Genomic DNA, 18,614 nt, shown 5'->3' on the forward strand with positions numbered 1-18,614 from the left:
AAAGAGTTGCTTAGCACTATCTTCTGTCTTAGAAAATACCTGTCTTGCCTTTTGTAATGCAGCATCTGATACTTGTACAGATTTTCCACTTGCTGTGCTAAAAATCCCACAAACATTTATAGAAGAGACTGACTTGGGACATTTTCCCATGTTAAATTTACATTTATCCAAAGTTTTCAAATTAATATGACAAAGTGGTGTTTTAGAAACTTTCTCCAATCCAGATATACTTTGGTCATGTTGTAAAATGTGTTCACTTTGAATGTTAGGAAAAACCTCGTGTGAATGCATACTATGTTCTTCACTATCTGGAGAGTTAGGAAAAATAATATCCTCTGAATCACCCAATGCCTTATGAGAACGTGTCACAATTTTTGTTCGGCCAGTGCCTGATTCACTCTCAGTGTTTTGCTTAGTTACCTTCCTGCAGTCGTCTGTAAACCTCTCTCTCACTTTTGTTTCATGAGAAACAAAGGCTATTTTATCACTTGCTATACTGAGTGCAGGTTGCTCTGTCTCAAAATTATTTGAATCAGATATGGCCACTTCAACAGCTGTGTTTTTATTTTTGCATGGTGAAGAGTCAGTGACAAGTTTCTGAACACAACTATCTTTGTCTACAGCTTGTGGGTTTATGTTTGCTTTTCTTACAGTGGATATTACTTCAGAAAAACTAGTGTTTTTTCTATCTTTGACATTCCTCACTACTGACTCAATATCAGAATTATGACTTTTATTTTTTGAGAGATACTCTGACTTATTAAATAACTCATTGGAATGAGAAAAATCAGAATGATATGAATAGCTGTTAGACATGCTGTTACTTAAGGAAGTTGAATCTTGTTTTTCAGAGAGATTTTTGTCATTTTCAGTTATGATACTGTTTGAACTATTTCCACATGAAGGATTTCCTACACAATCTCCAGGATATTCCTTTAAACATATAACCTTGGCAGAATTTATTTTTTCTAGTTGATTATTCAATTCTCCTTCTCTAATCCATTTTTTGGCTTCAAATAGTGAAGCCTGACTCACAGAAATTTTTCTACCACGTCCTGTGTAAAAAGCTAAAACTGAATTTTCAATGGCTGAACAAGTGGACTGATCTGTATAACAAGTTATAGGACTTTTTCTTGTTTCTTCTTCTATATTTTCATGTACTTTAACTTTCAGAGAGATACTGTTTGATATCTTGAGATTTTCACTTTGTCTGTATAAATGATCACTTAAGAGCCTGGGTGGCATGCCTGTCTCCTTAGAAACAAGCTTTTTCTCCTCTAGAGAATACTGCATTTCTTCATGCTTTGGGGCAGTTATTTCAACTGTCTCACATGCTAATTCAAGCCCTTCTTTACATAGCTCTCTGTCCTTTAGCGTCTTTGCCCCTTGATGGCTGAAATTAGTGATTTCACTATTATCTTGCTTTTTTTCATCAAAAAGATTTTTCACTTTGTCCAAAGATTCCTTCGCAATTTTTACTTTTTTCCCACTAGCTGTATGAAAACCCAACATGGTTGGTTCTACGATCTTTTTGATTTCACATTCAGGTCTCTGCTGGAGAGTCAGTACTTGATTTTTAATACCAACTGGGTCACCTCCTCTCAATATTTTGTTTTTGACCATATCTGTTTCCTCATGACTTGAAATGTCTATTTTGTTGATATTTACACCAGAAAGTAATTCAGAATTTGAGGAATCTGAAAAGTTATTCAGTTCTTCTGCAGATTTTTCATCAAAGAAATTTACAACTTTATTTAAAGACTCTTTAGAGACTCTGATGTTTTTCCCACTTGCAGTCTGAAAGGACAAATCAAAAACATCAAAATCTTTTATATTTTGCCTCATCTTGTTAGCGGTTGACTCTTTTTTATTTGACATATTAACATTAAACGTTTCTTCAGCTTTCACAACTTCCAAACAAGTTAAACCTGACAAACCTTTAATTTGAATGTTTCCCTCCTTCATAAACTGGCTAGATAATTTTAGATGTATGTTTTGTTGATCAATACATGGCAAGCCATTTTCATCTTTATGAATATAAACTGTATCATTTTTACTTGAAGTATTGCCATCAGATTCTAAGTTACAAACAAAACCAGTACATTTGTTATCTTCATTTTCAGTATTTCTCCTGTAGTCTTCAGTATATTCTTCGATAAAAATGCCAGTAGTCATTTCAATGTTATTTTGTAGCGTTAGTTGGCATTCATTATTTTTCTCACTTAAATTTTTATCATTGCTGTAATTTTCTACCTTAAACATCGAAACATCAGAATCGTTACACTGACTTGAAGAGAAACTTCCTGGATCTACTTCTGCAGGAGTTTCCTCACTAACATTCTCAATGTTACTGAACAGTTTCATGGCTTTCTGCAATGATTCACTGGAAACATTCAGTTTTGTGCCACGAGCAGAATAAAAGCCCCTAAACTCCACTTCATTTTTATCTGTTAAATAACCAGAAGCACTTTTGTTATCGTTTGTTGTTGACAAGCAAGCCAACTTTTGCTTACCTCCAACTATACCTTTACATTTCTTGCTGCTACCCACCTGACTGAGAGATGGGGCATTAATTGTGAGATGAAGATCAACATCTTTCCATTCCTCAGAAGTGGTATTCATCTGGTTTTCAGGCATTTCAAATGGACTACTCTGTAACATGTGGCTTGGTTTTCTAAACTGTGTAAATTCAAACTGACTTCCCGATTCTTCCAATATAGTAGAAAGTTCTGTAATTTCTTTCTTTTGGCTAGGTGTTAAATTATGGTTTGAGTTAAAGTCTCGCTTTAAAGATAAAACTAAAGGAGTTGTGTGACTATTTCCACTATCAGAAACAATTGCACTACTCTGCACATACCCAGATACAGTATTAACTGACTGTGATTCAAGTTCATGAGGTCTGCTTCCTTTCTTTTGATTTTCTAATGATACGGTATTTACAATTTCAACACAGGGTAAGCTAGTAGGATAATGTTCTTCAATATCTTTGAAGAGCATTTTACTTTTCTTAATGTTGTGTTCAGAGAGCTTTATTTCTTTATTAGAAGCTGTTCTGAAGCCACTTCCAAAATTGTGACTTGAAATTGAATCTGAGAGTCCTGCCCATTTGTCCATGCAATCATTATTTCTGTTTGATTTCACATCTATATCCAACAAGACATCTGACTTTGAATCTTGACCTAGAGTCATTTTTGGTGGTTGCTTTACACTATTTCTATTTTTCTCTGCAAGATCATGGACTACATCTGATGAACCAAAATCTTTCGTAATCGACACTTTGGCTGCTTGTCTGTCATCTATGTCTGTACATGCTACTATGGCAGAGTTCTTGGGAACAGGTTCTCTTAAACAACTGAGGTCTGCCTCATGAACTTCCTTAATGTTTCCTAAAACAGGAATATTCCTTTCAGTAGTTGTTTGAAAGACAAAATTATTCTCTTTGTCTGGGAAAAGTTCTTCAGAGTTCGGAGTGACAGTTACTTTTGAAATTAAAGTAGTTTCTTCTTGGTCTTTTTGGATTACTGTGAAATTTGTATTTTGGTTGAATTGTACCTTCATAGAAGGTGATGCTTCTGTTATGTAGTTTTCAGGTGATAACAGCTCAGCTTTTTTAGAATTTTCATTTACAGCACATGTTTCCTGATTCTTTTCCATGGAAATACTTTTGGTTAATTCAAAACCAGCTTCACAATTCTCAGATTTTATTTTCTCTGACATTTTATATGATTCTTTTCCTCTAGAAATCACAACTGGATTTGACAGAAGATCCTTGGAGCTACGAGTTAAAATGGTGGTACTATCATGGCCATGTAAAAAGCTTTCCTGGGATTGGAAGAGAATATCATTACATTCCTCTGAATGTGGCAATGCAGGGTGAAATACTGCAGGCAATACTTTTTCCTTTATAACTGAAACTCTCTGGCTTTTTGGATCATCTTCACAGTGCTTTTCCTGCAACCATGACACATAACCAGTTTCTGTAGTTATAAGTGACTGCAGTTTTTCCTTATTAATTTTTGCTTCTTTATAATCAAGATCCTGAGATATTGTTTTATTATTATTAGAACTGCTTTCATTATTAGAACATTTTCTCATAATTGTCCTAAAAGAGCTGGTTACAGACAAAGCTGGTTCTTCAGAATCATTCTGTAAACAGTTTTTAACAGAAGAATGCAATAAACCTAAGCATAAAGACACAAAGCGACAAGATGAAATTGCAGTTCCATCAATCACATTCACTAAATATTTTCCACAAAGTTAAAAAGGTAGTGTCTAAAACAAGAATTACATGAAAAGCAAGAAGTGAATGTCAGGTTTAAAAGAATTCTAAATATTCTCTATTTTGAATTTATTACATTCCCAACTAAAGATATATAGGACCTAGGTTTTTTTAATAGTATTTATCAACTCAATTAAAATTAGTATGTAGTTCAAGAAAGCAGCTAGCTGCCATGAGTAAAATTCAAAGTAATTTTATTGGAAAATAAAATTAGAAAAAATTCTTTGCTAATATTGATGTAATAAGAGTTAGAAAAGCAAGGCAAAGAAAAGGAATTAGAAAACTAACCATTTCCTTTGGTTAATTCAGTCTTTCACATTGGAAAAAAAAAAAAAAAACCCAAAATGAACTTTTTAAAAAAGGTTCTTCACATGAAAGGCCTGAAAGATTATCTAATGTCAGGCAAATGGGTTAAACTGTTCTGTTTTGTTAATTTTATTGACCCTCTGAATTTCCTACTAACAAGTCAAAATTGTTAATCTCATTTCATTTAATCACTAACCACTACTACATATTAACTGTTTCATTGGTTTTATCTCTGATATATACAGTATCAAACATTTTTCTCTGGAAATTAACCTAAATCTCAAACTGTTCTCTACTCCAGTTCCACCAAACCTACTGTTCACTAAGATACTACCACCCACTCAAATCTTCACACAGGGAGATAAAATCACCTTTTTAACATACAGTATAGTTACTGGTAAATAAACTGTTGCTCAAATAAAAAATGAGTTTCATTGTGCACATTCCTGACACCCAGAGATATAGTAATAACTCTAAGCAATCTCTAAATATTGAAGAAACTATGTAATAACAACAAAAAAGTCACTATTTTATGACTGCCTTACATTAAACTTAGCTGGCAGTTAGCTTTTTTCTATTTTTTACATGCTTTAAAGAAAATACATATTAAATATCACAACATATTGATAGAACTGTCCAACTTGCATATAATACTGAAAATTAAAGCAGGAATTAAGTAGCCAATCTCTTGATGTTTGTGAATCACATGCTCTGTCTCAAGAGTTATGATTATATATATACTATGCAAATTAATCCAACAAGTTTGAATGAAATGATTCTGAACATTGGTAATCAAAGGCCTAAACAACAATGCCTGATACTGAGTATAAAATACAGATTAAAAAAAATCCCAAAACACTACAGAAGAAAAAACTACAGAATGAAAGCAGGAAGTGTTTTTTTAAAAAGGTTGAAGAAAGATTCACATATTCAAATAAGAAACTTGTCACCATCCATAAAACTAGACACACTATTCACACACACACACACACACACACACACACACACACACAGAGGTACCTGAATCAACATTTGTAAAGGTATGTTGTGCTTCCAAAGGCTTTGCTTCAAATTGGACTGAAGAGTTAGTTAGTTCTGATTCTTGGTCTTTCTGCATTTTCAGTCCTTGATAAGATGTTTCATCACATATAGCATAAATGAACTTTTTTGTTTTCTTTTTCAAACTGGATATCAAACCTGCGTTCTTCAAAGCTACAGAAGTATGTTTGGTAGTGGCTGGCCAGCTGCCATTATCAACTGAACCTGTATGTAAAGAATCCTCTTTCTGTGAGCAAACAGTTAGTACTTCCGATCCACTTTTAGAGGCTTCTGGTTCTTTTTTAAAGTTTGCATCGGTCATATTACTTGAGAAATCTGCTCTGAAAGTCTTTTCAGGTGATTCTCTTATCCTGAATACAGACTTCTTGATACCCTGAAGTGGAGAAGCTATTAGAGAAGAATCAGATAGTGCTTGCTTTCCCACAACAGTGGAATCTTCATGAGACTCAAGACACTGCCCTTCATCTCTCTTTTTTACCACTGTTTCCTCATTTAATATCTTCACTGTTTTTGATATGCTTGAAATATGCAGCAAAGAATTTTCTAAAGTAATGAAGTTGGTACATTCTTTCTCTGTACCTATGACGTCTTCTTCTGAATTATTTTGGTCACAAGAAGAAATAGGCAGTAGGGATGTTTTCTCCATCTGGGTTCCATTTAGACCCGAGAGGGTTAGCTGAGTCCATTCAGAGGCTGAAGATGGTACAATTTCCCTTGAGATTTTGTCAGTTCCATTCCCAGGGGGCTTCTGATTTATTACATTTGAATCTAATGGATCACTGTCATTTGGCTCCATTTCAGGTACAAACGAATGTTTATTTTCTGTCATTTGTATTTTAGCTTCTTCATATTCATCAGTTTTTGTTTCATTGAAAATATTTTCCCTAGTCTTGCCAGTTTTTATTTTTTGTAGAGTTCTTGTTTTATATTTAGAAACACAAACTGGAAAACTATCTTCTTCAGAGATATCTGCAACTGTTTCACATACTTCATCTTCTAGGACATTTGGCATTGACTTTTCAAAATGGTCTTTGCAGCTATTTACTTTACCAAATGAATCCTCTAACATTTTCTCCAATCCTGTTAAAATATAAAGCAGAAGCATTTATTAATAACGTTTTATAACACAACCATATAATTTATACTATTCTCAAACCTTTTTCATAGAAATAGTATACACTGAATAACACATAATTTAGCATTTAAAGGGTTATCCTGAGTGTGAGATATTTTTTGGATAGGGAGGCACCAACCTTGCCCTGTTCTTCTGGTCAACACTGATTCCAGCGTACTCAAAGCCTTTTATTCATACTCAATCCCTAATAACCTTTCTTTACCAGCTCTACACAACTGAAACTCACTCAATTTTACTATATATACACAATTTAATATTCTAAGATTTATCAAACTGGAAGTTTCAAATTTTGTGGCCCTACAACTGGCAATAAAGTCTGATTTTATACATACATACACACACACACAGATATCCAATCCTACACATTTATACAGATATACACAAATACTAAGAATATGCAATATTTCAATGACCTGATTAGGTAACTTTAGGTATATCTGCAACCATACTTACTTTCTAATTAGAAAATAAGGTTTTCACATTTAGTTAATCATTAAGTCTTAATCTGCATCTCTGTGAGTTTTGAGTTATGGGTTTTCTTTTGTTTTTGTGTCACAACAGCATCTTTGAATAGTATTGTCCTAGTATGATGTTTAAACATTTTCATCTAAATCAAGTTAGTTTCTATTCTCAATACCTTCAGTAATCGTGAAAGGAGAAGCAATGTGTTTTCAAGAAAAGAGGAGCAAAATTTCAATGATGTCAGTTGAAAACAGTAGTTCAATTAAACAGAAGGACTTACCATGAGTTTTAGCTTCTGTTTGATTTTTGTTTTCACTGTCTGGCCCAGAAGAGATAAACGTAATATTTTTCTTCAGACTTTCATCATGGTTAGAAGAATAGCTTTTCGAAATCTGTAAAAGTTATGTTTTAAAATCACTAGTATAAAAACTCTCACTATGCATATAGTATATTCAACTTATTCTTAAACAGAGAGACAGCAAAGTTTCAGAGTAAGTCAAAGAAAATCACATATAGAAACAGGTTTAGAGACTTCCTCAAAGGCTTAGATAAATCATAAATTAGAGAATGAAAAATGGAAGATAAATAATTTTTCAAGGCGTTCTGAAATTATATGCAATTGCAACAGCATAATCAATTTGTCATATTTACTTACAGCAGTACTATCATTAGGAAATACAGTTGCAGATGCTTCTTCATCTCTGACTGTATAAAAAAAAAGTTCAATTTACCTATACTGTATCATATGTCGTACATTAAAGTTCATGTAAAACTTATGTATTTTTTGGTCAGACATCAAAAGAAACATGCACTATTGGATTAAATGACACATTTGAAACAAAATTAATTAACCGAAGTATAGTAATTAGAAAGGTCAGTCAACACAGTGGATAAGCTGTGCTCACAATTCCTTAGTACCACAGATAAAGTGGTAAGAAACTATGGTTTGCTGATCCTGACTTGAAGGTAATAGTGTCCACAAGGTAATACCTGAAGGTAATACTGTCCACAAAGGCTTGGAAAATCAGATGAAGCTGTGAGGTCATGACTTAAAAGCAAAAGCTTATAGACTTTACTATTTTTTAGATAACAATATAGTTGAAAGGCATATCATACATTAAACACTTCTTACTTTTCAACATGCTTTTACCTATATTATTTCATCTCAGCAAAAAAAGAAGAAAATTAAATGCCCAGCTAAAGAGGAATCAACATGGAATGTATTTTTCCTAGAATAAAAAAAAAATCCTGGTTTGTGTATAAATTGATTCCTCTAAAATACCATATAATGCACTTGAGATTTATTTCAATCTACACTAAACAGAATAAAATTATTCTGAACTACCAACACACCTATCAAAAACAGTATTATCTAATCTGATTACTATCTAATCATCTTTTCATATTTTTTTTTGGACAGAAGCATTACAGATGATAATTTATCAACATCATCTTATATAATACATATTTGCGAGTATTACCTATGAGCACAGTAGAACTAAGTGTTGGTGGTGTGGCCAAAGAACTTGACCAAGACATATCAGGATCCACCTCAGCTCCTAAACTTTCGGAAATACGTTTTGGTGTCGGACCCTGAAAATAAAGAAAATAGTTTATTTCACAGAAGTGCACAGATGATTAAGAATATTTTTTCATTCACTTATTTTTTTCATTTTTCATTTACTGAATGCCTATGTGAATCAATCTCAAGTACAGACCTGTAAATCTGAGGGCAAACTTATGACACTGCTGTCAAATTCTCAATTACTACATAGTAAAAATAAACTAGGCAGAATATTTACCTTCATGAGCTTTGGTGTATGAAATAAACTTCCACATATCACTGGGGATAAAACAAGGGACAAAATTACTAAGCTTTATTTTTATTAAAATTTAGAGTATTTGAAAAATAAAAAGCCTTGTTTTTAATCATACCTGACTTTTCTCTTTGTGGTGTTACATGTGTACATCGTAGAACAAGAGGACTAAAACAAAACAAAACAAATCCCTCAGATTATTTCAAAAGAGAACAAAAATAGCAAAAAGAAACAAAATACTAATCTTATTAAAAACAGGACTCTCAGTCATATCAATTATGAGAATTATACTAGTTTGTAATATTTTTAGATTACTTTTTAAAAAGTAAATATCTCATGAAGAATTAAGTAACCACTAACTTATGTTTAAAATCCCCATTGAAAGTAATGTATAAAATACTCACAAATTTTAGATGTTAGGAATTGTATATTTTGAATTTAAAAATTATATAAAGTGACTCTATAATAGCATCATATTCTCTCCAAAGATTCAAAGTACATAAATTATTTTAAACAGGATATTTCAAAGGCATTGCTTTTCATCAATAATATTTTTGTTACCTAAAAATTCCATGGATACACAGGAAAATAGTGAATTCAATATTATAAGAAAAACAAAGTAAATGTTTCTAATGTAAAAATTATTGTATTAAAGGACTCAATCTAAAAGGAAATTATTTTAAAATAGAAGATCCTCTACTAGGCTCTACAGCAAAATATTACCATGAAAATTAGATGCATCTGTATATAACAAACATCACACGTAGGAAAACGTTTCATTTAAATATTTTAATATAATGACTTCATCATACCTTTCACTAAGAGAAGAATTTGGAGGTGGGCTGGTAACATCATTTACTTGATTCGTTTTCGCCTTCGTTGTGCAGCAACTTTTATGTTTACCACTAGCAATGTCCTTTCCTGAAACAGTGCAATAATTCAGTGAGGATGTGTATGTTCTAGATCGTTAATTTTTATTCTCTGGAAGTATTTAAAAATAGAAAGCCTCATCTATATTGGGAAAGAGAATATATGGGGAATTCAGTCTGAACTGGTTTCTCAGTTTGCTCACTCCTCTCAAAAAGGGATGTCTCAAAGGATGTCTGCCCTCATTCAACAACCATGTGATGCATACAACAAGCCCAAGACAGTTTGAGTAATACAATTCAAGACAGAGCTTTAACCACAAGGAGTTCACAGTATAGTAGGGAAAACTGTTTGAAATGTACACAAGTGGAATACAAAATAAATGTGACATGACTTGTCATTAAGTTACACACAGTACTATGGTATCTTGACAGGTGAGAGTAAAGGAAAAGACATTTACTGAAAACCTACCAAAGTACAAAACCTGACCATATGACTCTTCTGCTGAAAACTTCTCAAGATCTTGTTTTCAAGATTGAGTTCAAACTCCATAACAAAACTCCCTAGTAACAAGGCTTTTCACAATCTGATTTAATTTTTACAATGACATTCTTTCACAACCTAATTTTAGCCATGTCCATCCACGTGCATATTCTGCAAGGATGTTCTCTTTCACTCTAGGCCTTTGTACAAACTGTTTCTTTCTACCTCTTTTTATTTCTCTTGACCTAGATTCTCTTTCAGGTTTCCATTTTGAAAGTTCCTCCTCCACAAATCTTTACTGGTCCCTAAGGTGAGACTGACTGCCCCTCTGATGTGTTCCCCACAGAGTAGTTTATCAAACACTGTTCCTGTTTCCCCTATTAGACTGTGCGCTCCTTGAAGTAGAGAACTTGTTTTATTTATCACTGTATCCTTATAAACTACAATAATGCCTGATACATTATAGACACTCCACAAATACTGGCTGAATGAATTAGCAATGATAAGAGAAGTGGGTTGTAGACAGTGACACATAATACTTGTGTCTGTTCTTACTGAACACATCTACTTTCTAAGACAATAGTGTTTCTAAAGCTATATGTGGCTCTATCAAATCCAATTTATAGTTTTTCAACATTCCTATTTTCTGTATCACAAATTTGGCACCTGAGGCGCTTACTATTACTCTTAAAAATTGCTTTTAAAAGTAATTGCTTTATAGCAAGAAACTAACACAACACTGTAAAGCAACTATACTCAATAAAAATTAATAATAAAAAAATAAAAATAATCACTTTAATTGTTCCTATAATCTCTAACTTAGAGAAGCTTTGGGGAAAATAAGCTGCATTAGTGTTAGTGAAACAAAGCAAAGACCAAGCTGAAAACTATTTGTAGCAGCCTACTCAAACATTGTGTTATATTCTCCTTTCTCAAGAAACAGGCAATACACATAAGCCAAATGTACGTGTAAATTGCAAACCCTTCTTCAACAAGATATCCAATCTCCTTCTCTAAGAGACTTTTAGTTAAAGAGACTGAAAAGTAACTAAACCTATTTTGAAATTTCACCTTTTCCCTTTTCTTTGTTTTAAGAAAGATTAAGGATCTTTCTTAAAACAAAGATCCTAATCAGAACAAACAAAAACATGGACTTAAAAAAGAAGGCAAACAATGAGATACCACTACACACCCGTTAGAATGGTGTATTTAGATTAAAATCTAAAATACAGACAACACCAAATGCTGATGAGGATGTGGAGCGAGGAAGCTCTCATTCACTGTGGATGGGAATGCAAAATGGTGTGGCCACTTTAGGGGACAGTTTGCAGTGCTTACAAAACTAAACATACTTCTAGGATGAGATCCAGCAATTGTACTCCTAGCTGTTTACCCAAATGAATTGAAAACTCAGGTCCACACAAAATCCTGCACATGAATGTTTATAGCAGCTTTATTCATCATTGCTGAAACTTGGAAGCAACCAAGGTGTCCTTCAATAGGTAAATGGATAAACAAACTGGTACATCCACATAAAAGAGCATTATTCAGTGATAAAATGAAATGAGCTATCAAGCCATGAAAAGACATGGAGGAACCTTACATTGCTAAGTGAAGGAAGCAACTATATGACATTCTCGAAAAGACAAAACTATAGACAGTAAAAAGATCAGTGGTTGCCAGGGGTTTAGGGGGAAGGAAGGAAGGGTGAATAGGTGGAGCACAGGGGATTTTCAGGGCAGTGAAACTATTCTGTATGATGCTGTAATGCTGGGTACATGACATTGCACGTTTGCCAAAATCCACAGAACTGTACAAAGAATGAACCCTAGTGTAAACACAGGACTTTAGTTAATAATAAAGTATTGATATTGGCTCAGCAATAAAAAGAAGTGCAAAAGAACAGAAACTGTAAGAAATGAAAAGTAAATAAATAAATGAACCAGGCAAAATGAAGTTCATACCCCAATAAATATTTCCCAAATAACTTGAGGACCTCATAAATAAGACGAATGATGGTAAGATAAACTCATGGAATCTTATGCAAGAGGAAAGACTGCTGAGAAGAAATAGCACACTGCCTCATGGAATTTAATGGATAATTTAAAAATAATATATTAGATGTTAGAACTGAACTAAGTACGTTTAAAAACAGTTTAAGTCCTACTCTTACATTTCAATACTCAATTTAAAGTAAACTTAAAAGCAAAAGGTCTCAAGATACTACAGTCAACAGAATTATTTATGCAACCTTAAAAAAGTTAACTCCTCTGCCGTGAGTCCACAGTGACCTTATTAATTCATTCCTATCCTTCCTTGGTTATAGAAAGACCAATCCCAGCAGGTTACAATTAGACAATAAACCACCAACTCTAGGTATGTCTTTCAAGATTCAGTAGATTCAGTATAAACTGGTTTACAGAGCTTTTCCTGACCAACTAAGACAGATGGCTGTTACCTTTACTATATCTATAACATCGTACTTTGTACATGCTCCTATTATAACATATACCAACCAGTATATTTATATATTTTCCCCCCTACATGACCGAGTTCCAGAGGTCAAAAGCCATCTTATTCATGTTTGTATCCTTAATACCAAGCAAGCTGCCAGGCAAAAAGCAAGCATGGAATATTTGTTGAATGGATGATTCCCTTTTCTGTGTTCTCTTCTATGTTTCATTTGTTAAATATTCCCTAAGGTTCTATCCTAGGCCTCATCATAATCAATTTTCTCACCTTATCTGATGACTTCCTCACTTTCCAAACAGATAGTTGATTCCTATAGCTTTCTCTCCCACCTGTATTCTTTCTTTAGTTTCAGTCTTGTATTCCCAAAAGCTCTCAGGACATCTCCACCTTCACCTCCCAATACTTTCTCAAACTGCAATCCAAACCTCAACATACTTTTTTTTCATCCTTTCAAACCTTTTCCCTCTCAAACCTGCTTTTCCCCCAGTGCTTACAATTTCTACGAATGCCACCACTACATTCTTAGTCGTGCCCTACACCTGTGATTTGATCCTTTCTTTTGAATTTTCCATATCTAGGCTATTGCAGGGTCCTGTAGTTTCTACCTCCTATATCCACTTTCACTACCATTACTCTAATTCAGGTACCTGCTCCCATCACCTGGACCACTATGTGTCTCCTAATTGATCTCCCTGCCTGCAGTCTTCTCTTCCTATAAGAATCACCCAGTTAGTTTAAAATGTACATTCATGACCACCATTCCCAGAGATTCTAATTTAATAGACTCAGAAAAGTGCCTGGAATCTTCCTTTTCAATCAGCACTTCAGGAGAGTCTAATGGTCCATGCCTCACGTTTTGAAAAACACATATCCAAAGACTGCTGCCAGATTTTCAGGCTTTCTAAGCAAAATAAATATTAATTTATTCTACAAATACTTACTGAATACTCACTACGTATGCCATTAGGTATCCAATAACGTTTAAGAAAATCTTTGCTCATTACCTACATCCCCTTTTATATGTGCATTTTCTAATACCATGAGTTTCCTATTTCATAGCACTAATCAGAGGATAATTGCTTATGTTAAATCTCCTTCACTGGAAGCTAAATGAGTGCAAGAGGCAATACTTCCCAGAAGCAGACAGATAAGTCAAGATCTGAAAGATGAGTGTCAGTTAGCTAGACAAAGCATAAGAAGTAAGTAAGTAAGTACTGGGCAGAGGTAAAAGTGTGTAAAGAGTCACAGAGCATGGTGGTTTCAGAAAGAAATTCAGTACAAATGAATGGAAAATTGAGGGTGGGTGGGAGGGGAATTATGGCAAGATGAGGCAAGAGTTAATGAGAGAACAGATTATAAAGGACCTTGTAAATCATATTAAGGAGTCTGGATTTTATCATGAGGGCGAAGGGAGGTAATCAAAGGTTTGAAGCAGGAAGTAGCATGATTAAATTTGCATGTAACTTCTCTGCTCAACAACCTATCAAATAAATTCAATTTCTTTAGCCTGGCATTCAATACCTGCCTCTAATCTGCTTTTTTTTAGCCTTAGGCTGTTTATTGGTCCTTTTCAAACACGCAACACTCCAAACAGTCTGAATTACTTGCTATTAACTTCACAAACTACATATTCTTCCTCATGTTTTTCCCTCTGCCTAGAACACACTCACTCTACTCCATCTTCAAATTTCTGAATCTCATCTATTCTTCAAGGTTTAATTCAACTGAATATTCCCTAATTGCCCTCAATATTATTTATGCTTTCTTTCTTAACTCTCATTATACTTTTTGTACTTTCTTTCGGCATGTACCACATTCAACCCTAAACTGTACTTAATCTGTGTACTGTTAATTCCTCTTACTAGAGAGTAATACTCCAAAGAAAGGAAGAGTATGTTATTTAAATCAAGAAGGTAATAAATATTTAAATGAATATATAATCTTATTACATGATAAGTTGCAAACATCTGGCACACAGGCCCAAGAAAGTGCTACCGAATCAAAAGACATTTATAGCAATTGTTAAAAAGAATCTCTGTCCTCTGTGATAGCCTGCAGAAATACAGTTTAAAGATCAAAACAAGCCCTAGGTTTTTTTGTATAGGAATGACATAATTTAGCAAATCTCAGTGGGCAGGATATATTAATCAAAGGAAGGAGGAAAAGAAACATTTATCAAGGACCTACATTATTTTATTTAATCCAAACCTAGGTAGTATTTTCATATTTCCACTTTTCAGGTGGGGAAAGTGTGGCCAGAGAGGTTGAGCTGACCAACATGACATAGGTAACAACAGAGCTGGGATTTTTAACAGTAATTTGTCTGAATTACTAGTTCATGTTTTTTCTAGTCAACCACATCACATTACTTACCTGAATCTAATCTGAATTTATCTAATTCATTTAAAGGAGATTGGTACAGGGGCAGAGTTAGACCTCGCTCTTTGAATATTATTGGAGTTGAAGCCAACTGATGATAAGGTTTCCTCTGTGGTGTTTTAAATGGGTTTGTTTCATAACTGCTGATTTTATATTCTGATTCTTCCAAAGGTTCAGAATTATAGGGTGGAGCTTCTGAAGAAAGTTCTTCAAACCAATTAAGGCTTATTGGTCCTAAATCTGTAAGAAAAATTAAAATCCCACCTGGGTTTTAATCAGTGACACAATAAAATCCATGAGCCAGTAAAGATTACAATTGCTTGAGATTTTGACTGTGGATTACTTTTAAGGAATACTAATTAAACAGGATCATTAATCTGTTCTCTTATGAACCTGTAGTAAGGTATAACAGAAGTTTACAAAAGTTACAAGGAGATTATTACCTATATTAGCTCTTCTAAAGTTTTCTTTCATATTCACGACTCAGAAACAAAAATCATCCATAGTAAGAATGCATTCCACAGATACAATTCAAGTAATTACCAATACTACATAAGTGGCTGTGATAAATCTATAGCTACAAGAGACATGCAGACTCACAAATCGAATGGAATAGATTCTCTGTTAAAGAGAGAGACAAAATTTCTCCTGTGATCTATCCTTAAAGTAGTGGTTCTCAAAGTGTGGTCTGTGGACCACTTGAGGTGAAGGTCACTAAGACCATTTCAAGAGGTCCATAAGGTCAAAACTATTTTCATAATAATATTAGCCATCATTTGCCTTTTTCCCAACATTGACATTTACACCACTGGTGGGTAAAACTGATGACAGCTTTGCCTGAGTCAAGGCAGTGGCCACAAACTGTACTAGGAGTCACTGTATTCTTCGTCACCATGCACTTGTAAAAAAACAAAAACAAAAAAGCCATACTTCCCTGGCGTTCCAGTGGTTAAAACTCCATGCTCCCAATGTGGGGGCACGGGTTCCATCCCTGGTCGGGGAACTAAGATCCCACATGCCGCGCGGTGCGGCCAAAACAACAAATTTAACTTAAAGTGTCCTTAACTAGGCAGCAAAAGTTAGCTTTATTAAAGCCTAACCCTTGAGCACATCTTTTTAATATTCTCTGTGACAAAAATGGAAGCATTCATAAAGCATTTCTGCATATTTAAGCACAAGAGTTGTTTAGAAAAAGCACTCATGTGATGAGTTGTGAGCTGAATTAGCACTTTTCATGGAAAGCCATTTTCACAAGAAAGAACGACTAAGTTATTCTGAGTTGGGTGATTTGGTAGACATTTTCTCGAAAATGAATGAAGTGAGCCTGTTATCACAGGGAAAACAACAGTTTGTTGCCAATGATAACATGTGAGCTTTCAAATGAGAATTAGAATTTTGTTAAAAACTCTATCACGGGGCTTCCCTGGTGGCGCAGTGGTTGAGAGTCCACCTGCCAATGCAGGGGACACGGGTTTGTGCCCCGGTCCGGGAAGATCCCACATGCCGCGGAGCAGCTGGGCCCGTCCCGTGAGCCATGGCCACCAAGCCTGCACATCCAGAGCCTGTGCTCCACAACGGGAGAGGCCACAACAGTGAGAGGCCCGCATACCGCAAAACAAACAAACAAAAAAACTCTATCAGCCTCTGTGAGCTTGATGTTTTCCCAATCTTAAAAGACTTTTCTGATGAGATCAGTGAGGTGACCAATGTGATTTTTATTTATTTTATTTTATTTATTTATCTTTTGGCTGCGTTGGGTCTTCGTTGCTGCGCGTGGGCTTTCTCTAGTTGCGGCAAGCGGGGGCTACTCTTCATTGCAGTGCAAGGGCTTCTCATTGCTGTGGCTTCTCTTGTTGAGAAGCCCGGGCTCTAGGTGCATGGGCTTCAGTAGTTGAGGCTCACTGGCTCAGTAGTTGTGGCTTGCGGGCTCTAGAGCACAGGCTCAGTGGTGTGACACACGGGCTTAGTTACTCTGCGGCATGTGGGATCTTCCGGGGCCAGGGCTCAAACCCGTGTCCCCTGCATTGCCAGGCGGATTCTTAAACACTGCACCACCAGTGAAGCCTCCCAATGTGATTTTTTAATAATGTCTAATGCAATGTGTCAATATATGGAATATCAGTATTTTTCAAATAATCCACACATGATGTTACAACATGGATAAAAGATTTATTCAAGGTACAAGAAAGACTAATTGAATTTAATGTAAGAAGAGTATGAAAAATTCATTACATGGTTTTGGATTCCACATTGCAACTTTTAAGAAACTACCACTTGTCTTAAGTTTGGGAGTAGTACCAAAGAAAATTACCCACAGTTAAGTGAAGACTATTAAAACACTTCGTTTTCTAATTACATTGCTGTGTGAGGTTGGGTTTTCTTCATGTACTTCTACCAAAACAACATATTGTAACAGATTAAATGCAGAAATGAGTATGAGAATCCAGCTATCTTCTATTGAGCCAGACAGTAAAGAGAACTGCAAAAATTTTAAATAATGTCACTCTTCTCACATTTTTCTTGTAAAATAGTTATTTTTCATCAACATGTTATTCATGTTAATATGCAATGGGTTTATTTTTATTAATTAAATTAATAATTTTTTTAAGTTCTTAGTTTTAATTTCTAATGTGGTAACCTACATAAACAAAGGCTCTTGGTCCTCAATCATTTTAAGAGTGTAAGGAGAACTGAGACCAAAAAGTTTGACAACTTCTGCTATAACGTTACCAGTGTTTCTGATTTGCTGGAAGTTCTCTGCTTTAAAAACAATTCTGCTAATCAAGGGGTCAGTCTCCTCTTTATCCACTACAGGTTCTATACTTATCATCTGTTTAACTGTAAATGATTATTTTCCTGATTTATGACTCCATAAAGCACAGTTTATACTGTAAACAAAAACATGAAATACTGAATTCTTTTCAGCAAGCATGCATAATTACACATTTTTCTGAAAACATTTTTCTCAATGTAAACGATCAATTTATATAAAATCTGTCAATACCTGCTTTGTTGCATCGCGTCTTAAAAATTTCAAAAAACGTTGGCCTCTCTTTGCATCCAATCGGCATTTTTATCTACAATATTATTCCAACGTTTGGTAACGGAGTCTGCAAAAGAGAACACCAAAATACACTTCACAGGGATGCAGTCCTTCTTAAGGGACTCTGAGGTAAAAGCGGAAGCGGGTAAACCTGCCTAAAGTTACAATGCTTATTTACCTCGGTCCCACTCGGTTAAAGAATCCAACTCACAGCGATGAAGAGAGCATTGTATATTTGTGCCGTGCAATAGAGCAGCCATTGGCCACATTCAGCATTTGAAATGTGGCAAGCCTGACTCAAGAACAGAATTT

The 18,614-nt window shown here is 34.6% G+C and overlaps 1 protein-coding gene across 1 annotated transcript in view; it reads right to left on the reverse strand.

Annotated features, from left to right (window-relative positions):
- BRCA2 (BRCA2 DNA repair associated) overlaps positions 1-18,330 on the reverse strand; it is a 53,242-nt gene extending 34,912 nt beyond the window's left edge. The window contains 10 exon segments of the mRNA XM_007464256.1: positions 1-4,181; positions 5,606-6,724; positions 7,522-7,633; positions 7,897-7,946; positions 8,723-8,834; positions 9,044-9,084; positions 9,177-9,226; positions 9,871-9,979; positions 15,254-15,499; positions 18,264-18,330. The exon segment at positions 1-4,181 is cut by the window's left edge and continues 9 nt beyond it. Of these exon segments, the coding sequence (XP_007464318.1) occupies positions 1-4,181; positions 5,606-6,724; positions 7,522-7,633; positions 7,897-7,946; positions 8,723-8,834; positions 9,044-9,084; positions 9,177-9,226; positions 9,871-9,979; positions 15,254-15,499; positions 18,264-18,330 (6,087 nt within the window).
- Positions 18,331-18,614: the final 284 nt, after the last annotated feature.

The sequence above is a fragment of the Lipotes vexillifer genome, unplaced genomic scaffold, assembly GCF_000442215.2.
Source record: "Lipotes vexillifer unplaced genomic scaffold, Lipotes_vexillifer_v1.1 scaffold120, whole genome shotgun sequence".
NCBI classification, from domain to species: domain Eukaryota; kingdom Metazoa; phylum Chordata; class Mammalia; order Artiodactyla; family Lipotidae; genus Lipotes; species Lipotes vexillifer.